At 41.5% G+C, this 14,706-nt stretch overlaps 1 protein-coding gene across 1 annotated transcript in view; it reads right to left on the bottom strand.

The window, feature by feature from the left end:
* Positions 1 to 342: 342 nt before the first annotated feature.
* Positions 343 to 14,706, bottom strand: part of GRK7 (G protein-coupled receptor kinase 7) — a 41,540-nt gene continuing 27,176 nt past the window's right edge. Inside the window, exons 3-4 of the mRNA XM_005545970.4 lie at positions 12,330 to 12,604; positions 343 to 2,971 (exon numbers count right to left, since the gene is read on the bottom strand). Coding sequence (XP_005546027.1) covers positions 2,635 to 2,971; positions 12,330 to 12,604 — 612 coding nt within the window. The 3' untranslated portion in view covers positions 343 to 2,634. The remainder of the gene's footprint in view (positions 2,972 to 12,329; positions 12,605 to 14,706) is intronic.

The raw sequence follows: 14,706 nt of genomic DNA, 5'->3' as shown, positions 1-14,706 counted from the left end.
AAGTTGAAGCAATCCTCCTGTCTCAGCCTTCCTAGTAGCTGGGATTACAGGCACACACCACCACACCTGGCTAATTTTTATATTTTTAGTGGAGACACGGTTTCACCATGTTGGCCAGGCTGGTCTCGAACTCCTGACCTCAGGTGATCTGCCTGCCTTGGACTCCCAAAGTGCTGGGATTGCAAGCATGAGCCACCATGCCTGGCCTCAGGTATTTCTTTACAGCAGTGTGAGAATGGATTAATAAAACTACTTATTCAATTATTTTCCTGAGTTAGTTCTAAGACATAAAACAGATTTCCATTTAAACCTTATTGAAAGCAGAGGCAATTCACACTAAGGAACCAATGCAACAAGACATTTTTATTTTTTTATCTCTCCAATTTTTTTTGTCCTTTTTAAAACTGAGATATTTATCTTTAATTATTAGTTTGCATTTGTCCCTCTGCCAGCTTTAAGGCATAATCAACAAATAAACACTATGTTGTTTTTAAATGTCTATAAAGCCCAATCCTGAGAACTCTACCATTGGGGTGCTCTGGTTAATTGGATTTCTGTTAATCACCAATCGGTTTTTTGTTAAAAGGGACTTGTTCAAAACTTAACCAAACTTTAATTTACTTTCTTACCTCAGGAAAAAAAAAAAAAGAAAATCTCCTGGGCATACTTGTATCCTGCTTTGGTGACACAGAACTCTAAGCATCCTAGGTTAGGATTTGGAGCATTAGGGAGCATGCTGAGGATGGAAGGGGAGTGGGAAAGTGAGCCACAGGTGCACGCCTAGGCCTCAACTGTCAGAGGGCTTCTTCTTAACTTGTTCCAGGTATGGTTAATGCTGTCTTGTAGATGAGTATTACTGTTAGCTGGATTCCCATTAACCAACATTTTTTTGACCGACACTTTTGCAGTTTTCGAATCCCTAACTCAAGGGACAAAACTTTTTAATTGACTTCAGCCAGGTTTTTTTACCACTGGGATAAATTTAGATTTTATTATGCACACACACATCCTTTTAAAAAATATCACCCAGCTTTATATTTGTATCCCAAATATTTTTTCGCAGCTGTAGAATTCTCACCTCGGCTGTGCTTTTGAGAAGTGCTAATTCTACCATACAGTGCTGGCTGGGCAGCCACTTGAAATGAGGGCTACTATTTTTTCAATTCAATTTCTTTTCTTTCTTTCTTTTTTTTTTTTTCTTTTTGAAACAAGAGTCTTGCTCTTGTTGCCCAGGCTGGAGTGCAATGGCACGCAATCTTGGCTCACTACAACCTCCGCTTCCTGGGTTCAAGCAATTCTCCTGCCTCAGGCTCCCGAGTAGCTGGGATTCCAGATGCACACCACCACACCGGGCCAATGTTTGTATTTTTAGTAGAGACGGGGTTTACACCATGTTGGCCAGGCTGGTCTTGAACTCTTGACCTCGTGATCCATCCGCCTCGGCCTCCCAAAGTGTTGGGATTACAGACATGAGCCACTGCACCTGGCCTGTTCAACTCAATTTCTAAGCCCATAGGTCTCCTTCAGGCTTTGAAATAGCCAAGAGACCAAGCTCCCAAGATATGTGTGAGAAACTAAAGTGTGCAAGGACAAGAGAAGCTCTAAGATGAATAGATTGTCTTGTTTCATTTATACTGCAATTGCTAAAATGACATGCTTTGGGGACATTTGAAAAGTTGCCATCAAAATGTATGATTGAAGTTTTGAGCAACCAAAATAAGATCGAATGTAATAACATTCACATGTGCATGGCAGTGCCTGCCAAACTGCTGCACAGTAGACTCACTTGGGGAGCTTCTGAAATTCTAAATGGTCAAGCTGTTCCCATACCTGGGAGTGGGGATCCGAATGTCTGTGGATGGGAGTCAGGCATTCGTTTTTTAAAAGATCCCTAGATGATTCCAAAGTTCAGCAGAGTTTGGGAACCGATGGCATATGGTAGTACGAGTTTACCATATTACTTAAAGGACTCAACTAACTTTACAGAATGCTTTACTTCACAGACCTCATGGATGTTTACATTTAAAATGCTTCAATATGATGATAGTAAATTGTTTCCAAAAAATTGTGAAAGAAACTGTCAGTGAAATTGAAAATTATTCTGTGATCTAAAACATTGCCAAAATATTGTAACCCACTCCTTTTTAGAGGGAGAATGTCAGGAACATTTGTTTCCAGCTTCAAAATCCTTTTTATAAGTATAGAAGCAGGAGAAAGATGAAGGGAAAAAAAGATATAAACAAAGAAAAACTAAAATGATTATTTACTAAGAACTGCAAATGCTCATTTTCTGGGCACACCACAAAGTTCCATTCTCTGTTCCTAGGACTTTGCGTAATACACAGGGACATGATGGTAAAAGGCTGATGCTTTCAGTTTATCAAAATAAACCTGAGTGTTCCTTTTCCCAGCCCTCAGTGAAAACTGAGACTTTACTCATCTTTATGAAAAAAGAAAGAGAAAGAAAATAAAATGTGTCCTAGTAGTGAGCTTGCCTGTCCTTTGAATTGTTTTGTGGTTGCGATGTCGCCCTCCTAACTGATTATCCCTCATTCCACAGATTTCCACGTGTTGGGAACATTCGAGGATTATGTCAGCCGAGACTCCTGCCACCTGTCTGGTAAAGAGAGCAATTTACAGTAACAAACACACGCCAGACTTGGATGAATTACCCTCCCCACAACCCGTAGGTCTGTTGGGGTCATTCAGTTCCTCAAACAGTCCCGTTTCTATAATTTCTTCCTGCCATGCTATAGGAACAGCACCTGTTGCAAAGTTTTTGAAGAACTGCTTATCTTTGTCATCAAATTCCACCCCCCGAACCTCAGAGAAATCATCAATTTCACCGATGTCTTTGGCATAAACCACTGAAGGGTCTGGCACAAATGGGGGTTCAATTAGGCCGGCTTCTAGGCGAGGAAAGTTGATCGTTTTAAAGAAATGATGTTTCCTGGGATCATCAGACTTTTCTCTGTGAAGAAAGGAGACATCAGCCTGAGACAGAGTTAACAAACCAAAATGGGACACGTTCTAACAATACAAAGTGTGTAGCATTCTTTTCTTACATTTTATTTTAATTGCAAAGACAATATAATAACATAAAGAATAACTGAAAAATAATAGCTTTTGAAATCACCCCAAATTCCCATATAAATAGACAGCACTCTCATTATTTGTAGACAGCTTTCACCTGTAGATGCAATTTTTAAATAGTGAAGCTTTGGACATGACTTTTATTCTTGGTGTTTCAAGGAAATACTAGGAAAGTTCTGTAGAACCACACCTGCTTGCCTGCAGCTTCCAGTCATTGCCTTTTCAGGGTCACACAGAACAAGTTAAGCATATCTCTGTCCCACACAACCACCACTCCCATTTTAAAAGGCGGCACTCGTATCTCTTTATTGGTAATATGATATGATTTCCAGAAGCCCCACTTACCTCCCCAACTGCCACAATAATCTTGGTGTTATTTCTTTAAAGACTTAAAAAAATCCATTAGCAATTTGCAGTAGTAGGAATTAGCATAAATTTAGTATTCAACACTATGATTATTATTATCAAACCCTCCATCTCTATGCTAGAAATTATTCCAGTATCTAAAGAAAAAAGCATGTTCCCAACTGTGTAACCTCTATTATTAATATTAGTTATCTATTGCTGTGTAACAAATTGCTCCAAAATTTAGTGCCTTAAAACAACAAACATTTATTATCTCACGGCTTCTGAGGGTCAAGAATCTGGACATGGCTTAACTGGGTGTCTCTGTCTCACAGTCTCTTCTGAGGTTGCAGTAAAGCTGCTGGCTGAGACTGTGGTCTCATCTGAAGGCTCAGCTGAGGCTGGGGGATTTGCTTCCAAGCTCACTCATGTGGTTATTGCAAGCCTCCATCCCTTATCACATGAGCCTTCACAGGGCTGCTTTAAAACATTGCAGCTGGCTTTCCCAAGGTCAGTGATCACACACAGACACACACACACACACACACACACACACACACACACACACACACAGAATGCTCAAAATAGAAGCCATAGTTTTTTTAATAATCTAATCTTAGAAGTGACATCTCATCACTTCTGCCATATTCTATTTCTTATTGAAGGAAGACCACACTTAAGGTAAAGGGATCATACATAGGTATGAATGCCAGGATGTGGGGATCATTGGGAGCCATCTTAGGGGCTGCCTACCATACTCCTCTTAGTTACTCTTAAATCTAGGTTTTTTTTTTTTTTTTTTTGAGATGGAGTCTCGCTCTGTGGCCCAGGCAGGAGTGCAGTGGCCGGATCTCAGCTCACTGCAAGCTCCGCCTCCCGGGTTTACGCCATTTTCCTGCCTCAGCCTCCGAGTAGCTGGGATTACAGGCGCCCGCCACCTCGCCCAGCTAGTTTTTTGTATTTTTTAGTAGAGACGGGGTTTCACCGGGTTAGCCAGGATGGTCTCGATCTCCTGACCTTGTGATCCACCCGTCTCAGCCTCCCAAAGTGCTGGGATTACAGGCTTGAGCCACTGTGCCTGGCCAAATCTAGGTTTTAACAAAATAAAAAGTGGGCTGTTTTGTGGCATCAGATTCAAAATTTTTTTTTTCCTCTAAAAAATGTGAATAGCCAGATGTGGTGGCTCACGCCTGTAATCCCAGCACTTTGGGAGGCCGAGGTGGGCGGATCACAAGGTCAGGAGATCGAGACCATCCTGGCTAACACCGTGAAACCCTGTCTCTACTAAAAATACAAAAAATTAGCCGGGTGTGGTGGCGGACGCCTGTAGTCCCAGCTACTGGGGAGGCTGAGGCAGGAGAATTGCATGAACCCGGGAGGCAGAGCTTGCAGTGAGCTCATTCCAGCCTGGGTGACAGAGTCAGACTCTGTCTCAAAAAAAAAAAAACAAAAAAAAATGTGGATAGATTTCCTGGTCTGATTGAGAAACATCTTCTACATACAAGTGGCCAACAAATATATCAAAAAATGCTCATTATCACTGATCATCAGATAAAAGTAAATTAAAACCACAATAAGATACCATCTCACACCCGTCAGAATAGCTATTACTAAGAAGTAACAAAACAAACAAACAAACAAAAAAACAGCCAGGCACGGTGGCTCACACCTGTAATCCTAGCACCTTGGGAGACCAAGGTAGGCAGATTGCTTGAGCTCAGGAGTTCAAGACCAGCCTGGGCAACATGGTGAAACCCCATATCTACTAAAATACAAAAAATTAGACAGGTGTGGCGGCGTGTGCCTGTAGTCCTAGCTACTCAGGAGGCTGAGGCAGGAGAATTGCTTGAATCCAGGAGGCGGAGATTGCAGTGAGCTGAGGTCGTGCCACTGCACTCCAGCCTGGGTGACAGAATGAGATTCCGTCTCAAAAACAAACAAAAAACAAACGAAAAAATACCAACCAACCAACAAACCAACCAACCAAACAAAAACATATTGGAGGGGCTGCACAGAAAAGGGAATGCTTACACACTGTTGATGGGAAGGTAAATTAGTTCAGCCATTCTGGAAAGCAGTTTGGAGATTTCTCAAAGAACTAAAAATAGAACTACCATTTGACCCAGCAATACTATTACTGGTATATACCCAAAGGGAAATAAATTGTTCTACCAAAAAGACATACACTCATATGTTCATCACAGCACCATTCACAATAGCAAAGACATGGAATCAACTAAGGAGTCCATAAATGGTGGATTGAATAAAGAAAATGTGGTATATACACAATATGGAATAATGTGCAGTCATAAAAAGGAACAAAACCATGTTCTTTTCAGCAACATAGAAGCAGCTGGAGACCATTTTCCTAAGTGAACTAACATAGAAACAGAAAACCAAGTACCACATGTTCTCACTTATAAGTGGGAGCTAAACATTGGGTAAACATGAACGTAAAGATGGGAACAATAGACACGGGGGACTACTAGATGTTTTGGGGGTGGGGCAAGGGTTGAAAAACTATCTATTGAGTATTGTGCTCACTACTTGGGTGGTAGATTCAATTGCATCCAAAACCTCAGCATTACACAATATGTCTTTGTAACAAACCTGCACATATACTCCCTGAATCTAAAATAAAAGATTTTTTTTTAAAGAAATGTCTTCCTTTTAAAAAAAGTCAATTTCTGCCATAAGTTAACCTTAATAGAAATTAATCATATTAATGGTCCATCCTTTACATTTTCCATTCAAGATATCAAAAAGCTTTTTGGGAAAGGATTGAGAGTTTGCCCCATATATTCCCTTCGGAGATTCCCCACTATGTCAGATGATAACGACAACAGACTCTGCCCAGCAAGATGACTAAAGGCAATATCCAATAATGGCACAACTAATAACAAGAATGAGGATAACTGACATTTATTCAGGGCCTACTCTCAGTTAATACAACATTCAGCTCTTCATTATATTATTACATTCAACCAGTACAACAGCCCTGTCTCTAACTCCTGTATTTTTGACTCCTTTATGTGCTTCTGTATTCATGAATAACTGTGCATCTGAGGAAGCCACAGTAAATAGGTGACTTTTTCAAAGGAAAATTTATAATTAAATTTTATTATGAGAAAAGAAACTTAATTGGAGGCATCTGATGATCCAGTGATTCCTTGGGTTCTTGTTCTGTGACCCAGCCCTACCCACTTCCAGAAAGGTCTATCCGGAACTTCGTGGACTTTTCCCACTGTGTATGGAGACCTGGATCAAAGGTGCTACAAGGGGTGTCTTTTCTCCCAAAGTCTCTACCAAGTCTCCACCAACTGAAAGAAAGAAAATGCAGGCTTGCCATCTACCAGAACTGACTGCCCCAGTGTCTGCGTGGTTTACATCTTGTAGGTTAAGAGCCTTGAGGGAGAGTTACTGAGATACATGTAAGCTTCAAAAATAGATATTTAGGCCAGGCACAGTGGCTCACACCTGTAATCCCAGCACTTTGGGAGGCCGAAGTGGGTAGATCTCCTGAGGCCAGGAGTTTGAGACCAGACTGGCCAACATGGTGAAACCCTGTCTCTACTGAAAAATACAAAAATTAGTCAGGCGTGGTGGCACATGCCTATAATCCCAGTTACTTGGGAGGCTGAGGGAGGAGAATTGCTTCAACCTGGGAGGCAAAGGTTGCAGTGAGCCGAGATCGGGCTATTGCAGTCCAGCCTAGGTGACAGAGCAAGACTCTGTTTCAAAAAAAAAAGAGAGATTTTTTAAAAGTCAGGTTTATTGAGGTATAATTTACACAGAAACATTCACCTTTTAAAGGTATCAGATTTTTAAATGTGGCAGAAGGATAGAGCTAGAATGCCATCCAAACAGATCAGGAATGAGCCCCAGACCTGCATGTCTCAAAAGAGAATGAAGGCATTGGAATGGGAGTAGGTGCCACAGGGAAGGTACTTGCATCGCTTCCATGACCACTGGCAGACATGAATTGAACACACCGTACCAGGGGTCAAAAGGGCCCTTAAAAACTCAGTCTAAGCAGTAAATGGAGACTGCCCAGGAGCTTGGTAACCTTGGGAGACTTGCCAGACCAGTCTTTACATCAGGATGAACAGTTCTCACATAGCATCTCAAGCCCACCACGCCCAGGGAGCCTTGGTTTGTCCATCAGTGGTGGCTGACTGCAGCCCTTTTGCAACTAATTATAAAAGACAAGGAAACCATGGGTCACTTTGAGGTTTCCTTTATGTTCTTCAATAACCCCAACGACAATCCCCTGGAGGGCAGGATTCATGCCTTGTATACCTTTTCCCAAGAAATGTCTGTGGGTGCTGCTGCTACCAGTGAAGACTGGGCTTTCCCATCTCCATTCCTTGTTCTTGTGGCTGGGCCACCACAAAGATGATGTCTTTGATCTCTTGCACTAGCAACTCCCACCACAGGTCTGTCATTAAAAGAGCAGGCTGATTATTTCACTCTTGCATCTTTCCCTGGCAGTTCTGTGCAAGGCTCTTTTGGCCCATCATTGTGCGGTGCACTTTGAACAAATAGGAGAGGCTGTTGTTGGAGGCATTATCTTTTGTAACAGCCAAAGTAGCAGCTGCAGGGAGGACTTCTGCTCATTGGAGTGGAATATATTTCAGAGCATTAACAGAGGCTCTCGTATTATGGAACCCCACACAGAGATTACAATGGATTTTCTTATAATAGTCAATGAAGCAAAGATACCACCTGCCCATACATGAGGCCCACAAGGGAATTTGGTCTGCCAAGAACAGTAGGTATTGGCATGAAATTGTGTGTTGGAGAAGCACTTAAGTCAGAGACTTTCACGATTATTTGCTCTTGTTCTGCTGCACTGGCTCACCAGAATAAAACCTGCAGAAACCTAAGTGGTCTTCACCATTTATTTCATTGGAAGACCCTGTAGTTGATTCCATCTGGAGCCCCTGGAGATGCTCAGAAAAGCTTTTGGCTTCTCTGCAAAATTAACTCCCAGACCCATAAAGGCAAAGAAGATAATCCTTTTCAGTGATGTCTAAAGGAGAAGGGTTCTTAATTCATTTCAAATGCTTAAGAAGGCAACAGGGAGGGAGCATTTGAACTCCGCTGTGTAACATGCTGTCGAGGCATTTGCCTTGGCTTGGAGGATGCCCACTACATTAATCCAACGTGATCTCATTTGATTAAATTTTTTAAAAATATAAAGAGTTGAAATAAAAATGTTGGAAGATTCTGCAGTTATAGAGGCCGTAAGAAAAAAAAAAATGTTGGAAGATTTTCTGTTTCACTGAACAGCTGTTTTTTATATGCCTTTTCTCTAATGTTGTAAACAGTCTTATTCAAAACAGTCACAACAACAGATGCTTTATTAGAAAGGCTTTGCTTGAGGAAGCGGCTTCAGGCAGTGACCAGTGTTTAGTATGCTTTAAAGTGGTGTTTACAGTGCCTTAAGGTCGCATTTTCATGAAGTTTGTTAATATTTCATTTTGTAAATCCAAAGTCTGCTTATAGAGTATTAAGATCTATTTTATTTTATTTTTATTTTTTAAATTTTTTCCTGAGACAGAGTTTTGCTCTTGTTGCCCAGGCTGGAGAACAGTGGCGTGATCTTGGCTCACTTCAACCTCCGCCTCCCAGGCTCAAGCGATTCCCCTGCCTCAGCCTCCTGAGTAGCTGGGATTACAGGCACCCGCCACCGCACCTGGCTAATTTTTTGTATTTTTAGTAGAGACGGGGTTTCATCATGTTGGCCAAGTTGTTCTTGAACTCCTGACCTCAGGTGATCCACCCACCTCGGCCTCCCAAAGTGCTGGGGTTACAGGCGTGAGCCACCGCACCCAGCCAAGATAGATTTTAAATCAAACGTGGGAATTGAGGAATCCAAGTGGGTGTTTTTCCCTTCGGGGAAGTCATCTAAAGAGACTTTCCTCCTGACTCAGCCACTGCTCCCGCACCCTCGGATACTCACTGAAGACCATGAGGGTAGAGATTGTTAGTGATTGTCAGTGGTCACCATATCCTATTTGATTCTCACTCCTGGGCACGCAGAAGACACTAGTCAGCCCCCTCACTCGTAGGCAGGATCCGAGGATGAGTTCTGGTCAACAGAATTGTGTGTGAAGCATGTGGGATCGAGACTATCCCGGCCAACACGGTGAAACCCTATCTCTACTAAAAATACAAAAATTAGCTGGGTGTGGTGGTGGGTGCCTGTAATCCCAGCTACTCGGGAGTCCAAGGAAGAAGAATTGCTTGAACCTGGGAGGCTGAGATTGCAGTGAGCCAAGATTATGCCATTGCACTCCAGCCTGGGCAGCAGAGTGAGACTCTGTCTCAAAAGCTAATAATAATAATTTGTAAGTCTCCAATAACTGAATGTAAGAGGGTAAGAGGGTAGAGAATGTGTTTCCTCCCTGACAATGTGTGAGTGTACACATATAAATCTCTCTGAGAAGGAGAGAAAGAGAGAGGGAGAGAGAGGAAGGGAAGGAGGGATGGGGAGAGAGAGAAAGAGAAGGGGAGACAGAGAGAGAGAGAGAAAGAGAGAGAGAGATTTCATTTAGGGCTTTGTAAATCCAAAGTCTGCAGGGTAGTTTAGCACGCTGGAAACCCAGGGAAGGATCGCAGTTTGACCCCAAAGGTGGTTTGCTGGCAGAATTCCCATTTCTTCTGGGTAAGTCAGTCTTTTCTTATTAAGGCTTTCAACTGATTGAATCAAGCCTATCCACGTTATGGACAGTCATCTACTTTACTCAAAGTCTACTGATTTAAATGTTAATCTCATCTAAAAATCTGCCCAGAAATATCTCAATAATATTTGACCAAATATCTGAGTACTGTGGCCTAACCGAGTTGACACATAAAATTAACCATAATACCCACAATCTCCTCATTTTATATATGAAGATATTGAGATTCAAGGAAAGCAATTCAATTGCTTGAGGTAAAATAACCAGTCTATAGCAGAGCTGGGACTTGAATCTATCGTGAATCTAAAGCTCTTGATTTTCTCCCTACACAACATAGTCACTCACTGCCAAGGGTCTTTTCACAGGCCAACTTTTACTTCTTTTTTTCTTCTATAGAATCTTTTTTTTTAGAGACAGGGTCTTGCTCTGTCATCCATGCTGGAGTACAGTGGCATGATCATAGCTCACTGCAGCCTTGAGCTCCTGGGCCCAAGTGATCCTCCCACCTCAGCCTCTTGAGTAGCTGGGACTACAGGCATGCATTCCTACACCTGGCTAATATTTTTATTATCCGTAGAGTCAGGGTCTCTCTATGTTGCTTAGGCTGGTCTTGAACTCCTGGACTCAAGTGATCCTCCCACCTTGGCCTTCCAAAGTTTTAAGATTACAGGCATGAACCACTGCGCCCGGCCTTCTAAAGTAGCTTAATCTTATTATTATATCATAAACCATAAAACTTGGCTTCAATTTTAACAGCTGGCAACATCATTTGTGCTCATGTAAATATTTTTTGAAGGACTGATGATATGCTACGGGAGACATTTGAAAGGAACAGAATTTTCCAGAGCTGTGACTATCAGTACTGGTAGTTTTATGTTTTTATTTTAATTATTATTACCATTATTATTTATTTTATTATTTTGAGACAGAGTCTTGCTCTGTTGCCCAGGCTGGAGTGCAGTGGTGCAATCTCGGCTCACTGCAACCTCCACCTCTTGGATTCAAGTGATTCTCGTGCCTCAACCTCCCGATTATCTGGGATTACAGGCGGCTGCCACCACTCCTGGCTAATTTTTTGTATTTTTAGTAGACATGGGGTTTCACTCTATGTTGGCCAGGCTGGTCTTAAACTCCTGACCTCAGGTAATCCGCCACCTCAACCTCCCAAAGTGCTGGCGTAAGCCACCATACCTGGCTCATAGGTGTGAGCCATTGTGCCCAGCCTGTTTGAATTATTTTTGAATAGATAATGTATGTAACAGTGTTAAGTACCTTCACACTACGTTGTTGTGCAACCAATCTCCAGAACTCTTCATTTTGTAAAACAGATAATTTATACTCATTAAACAATTCCCATTTCTCCTCCCCTTAACCCCAGGAAACTGCCGTTCTACTTACTTTCTTCTTTTTTGAGATGGAGTCTCGCTCTGTCACCCAGGCTGGAGTACAGTGGCTCGATCTCAGCTCACTGCAACCTCTGCCGCCTGGGTTCAAGCGATTCTCCTGCCTCAGCCTCCCGAGTAGTTGGGATTATAGGCACCTGCCACCACGCCTGGCTAATTTTTGTAGTTTTATTAGAGACGGGGTTTCACTGTCTTGGCCAGGCTGGTCTTGAACTCCTGACCTTGTGATCCACCCGCCTTGGCCTCCCAAAGTGCTGGGATTACAGGCATGAGCCACCCTGCCCTGACTTCTACTTTCTGTCTCTATGAATTTGACTACTCTAGGTACCTTATGTAAGTGGAATCATGCAATATTTGTTTTGTTTTATGACTGCATGTGATTTTAATACATTTATTTACTCAACATGGTTCAAGATGCAAAAGAAACTAAGGTGATACAGTGAAAATTCTTATTTGCATCCCCATCCCCAGCCCCCAATTTCCCTTCATCTGACATAACCAATCCTATAAATTCTTTCAAATATTCTATATAACCATTTGAATTATGTATTCTTTTTTCTTTTTTTAACACAAGCTGTTTTGCACCTCACTTTTCCACCTTAAAATACATCTTGGAGATCGTTCCACAGAAAGTGCTCATAGTGTTTGAAAGTATTAGAAATATTTAACCATATAATATGCAAGTAAAAATAGGAAAATCATAATACTTAATTCCAAGATGTTGCCACAAATCAAAAGTATTCTCCCAATCCCTGTGGACAATACTGGTGTCAGCAATCCTCTCTGTTACCTGCTAGTTTACCTGCTTCCTAAGCGTTGCTCTGGTTTCTTAGCCAAGAAGAGCCTGCAAATATCTTTTGCTTCCTCTGTGAAGTTATCATGCTGGAATTTGACCTCGTCTTGCAGAGTTCTTTGCTTTAGATCCTCTTTACTGACCTTTTCCTTGTAATCTTTGAATGGTGTTCGTCCAGCAACCATTTCATAAATGCTGCATCCCATGGCAAACCAGTCCACAGGATAGGAATAACTTACCTTTTCCATTAGGATTTCAGGAGCCATGTAACCATTGGTTCCAGCCTGTAACATCCCAAACAAAAAACAAGACAACACAGAACAAAGACAATAAGGTGAGTGCAGCAGACACTGCTGACTGCCTACCTAATACATATTCTCCTTTTCTTCCCTTGTTCAGGGAACCCTATTTGTTTGGAGTGGCAATGTGTCTAACCTATTCCTTTTGCTGCTTTCCCAGCAGCTTTGGGTGCAGCCAGGGGAGGCCATGAGATTCATTTTGGCCAATGAGATAGAGTTGGTGGCTAAGGTCATCAAGAAAAGGGAAGCCGTAGCTGCTCTTGATGTGGGAAAATCTGTTACCTCTCTTAGGCTCATCACCTCATCTTTAAGATGAAAAGTTCAAGTGGATGTCTGTAAGATCCCCTAAGCTTTGCCTTTCTTAAAGTTCACAGATAATAGAAAATTAGATGCATATGATTTTTTTAAGGTTGAGCACTTTATTACTAATATTAAATGTTCATATATTGTCTAGTCTATGATGTTTCTTATTCTATGTGCCATGTAATAACATTAACATCACACACACCTCTGCCTGCCTGTCTCTGCACTGAATAATTAACACTGTCATTTTAATTGAGGAAATTCCGCACACACATGAAATTTCATTTTACATGCATGACTATGTATTACAGGCACACTTCTACTGACAATGTATGCCAAATGATCATTAGATTAAATATATATACATATTCACTATATATACATACATACTTATTTCTATATATAATACATATAAATTTATATATGCTTGTATGTATGATAAATTACACATAAAATTTACTATCTAAATCATTTTGCAGTGTAAGTTCAGTAGTGTTAAGTACATTCTCACTGTTGTGCAACCAATCTCCAGAACTACTCATCTTGTAAAACTGATAATTTACACTCATTAAACAACTTGCCATTCCTTCTCCCCTCAACCCCAGGCAACCACCATTTTACTTTCTCTCTCTATGAATTTGACTACTCTAGGTACCTCATATAAGTGGAATCATGCAATATTTGTCTTTTTACGGCTGCATTGATTTTAATTCATGTATTTACTCAACAAATATTTAATGAAATCTGCAACACACCTTGCAATTTTAAGGTATATATTTACTTCAGATTTTTTTTGTTTTGAGATGGAGTCTCGCTGTGTCACCCAGGCTGGAGTGCAGTGTCCTGATCTCAGCTCACTGCAACCTCTACCTCCCAGATTCAAGCCATTCTCCTGCCTCAGCCTCCCAGGTAGCTGGGATTATAGGTGCCCACCACCGCACCTGGCTAATTTTTGTATTTTTCGTGGAGATGGGGTTTCACCATATTGGCCAGGCTGGTCTTGAACCCCTGACCTCAAGTGATCCTCCCACCTCAGCCTCCCAAAGTGCTGGGATTACAGGTGTGAGCCACTGTGCCTGGCCGACTCGGACTTTTCGGAAAGCAATATGACAGAGAGCAATGGGAAACAAAAAGTAACAAACTGTTCCTGTCTTTCAACCAGATTATCTAACTTTGGAGTATGTACCTCAAAGAGACTCAGAAGAAAGAAAAAGGAATCTATATTGAGATGTTCATAACTTCATTAATTCAGAATGGTCACAAGCTGGAAACACCCAAAGGTCCATCAATAAGATGATAAACCAGAGTCTATTGTTAATACCAAGAAATTTATATATGTAATGATTGTCACCCACTGATTACAACTATGCATTTCAGTACTTCAGGAAAGGTTGGAAAAGTTGGGTGCAGTGGTGTATGCCTGTAGTCCCAGGTACTCAGAAGGCTGAAATGGGAGGATCCTTCATTGAAGGAGTTCGAGGCTGTGGTGCGATAGGCAAACCACAGCACTCCAGCCTGGGTAACTTAGTGAGACCCTGTCTCTATGAAGAAAACATTAGGAAGTGTTGAGCTGTGCATTAGGTGTTTTATTTCTAGTTGCTTAAGTATTTTTTAATGTAAGGCTTTAGAAATATAAAATTTCATGGATAATTTCCACATGGTTCACAACAACGAAAAAACATAAACAATCCAAGTACTAATGAAGAGTGATTGGACTGAACAAGAAAGTTCTGGAAGTGACTAGGGTCTAACGGGTGTGCATGAGTCAGCATGGCACTGCTGTT

The sequence above is a fragment of the Macaca fascicularis genome, chromosome 2 (assembly GCF_037993035.2).
Source record: "Macaca fascicularis isolate 582-1 chromosome 2, T2T-MFA8v1.1".
Taxonomy (NCBI): Eukaryota; Metazoa; Chordata; class Mammalia; order Primates; family Cercopithecidae; genus Macaca; species Macaca fascicularis.
This window is presented reverse-complemented; position numbering and strand designations above follow the sequence as displayed.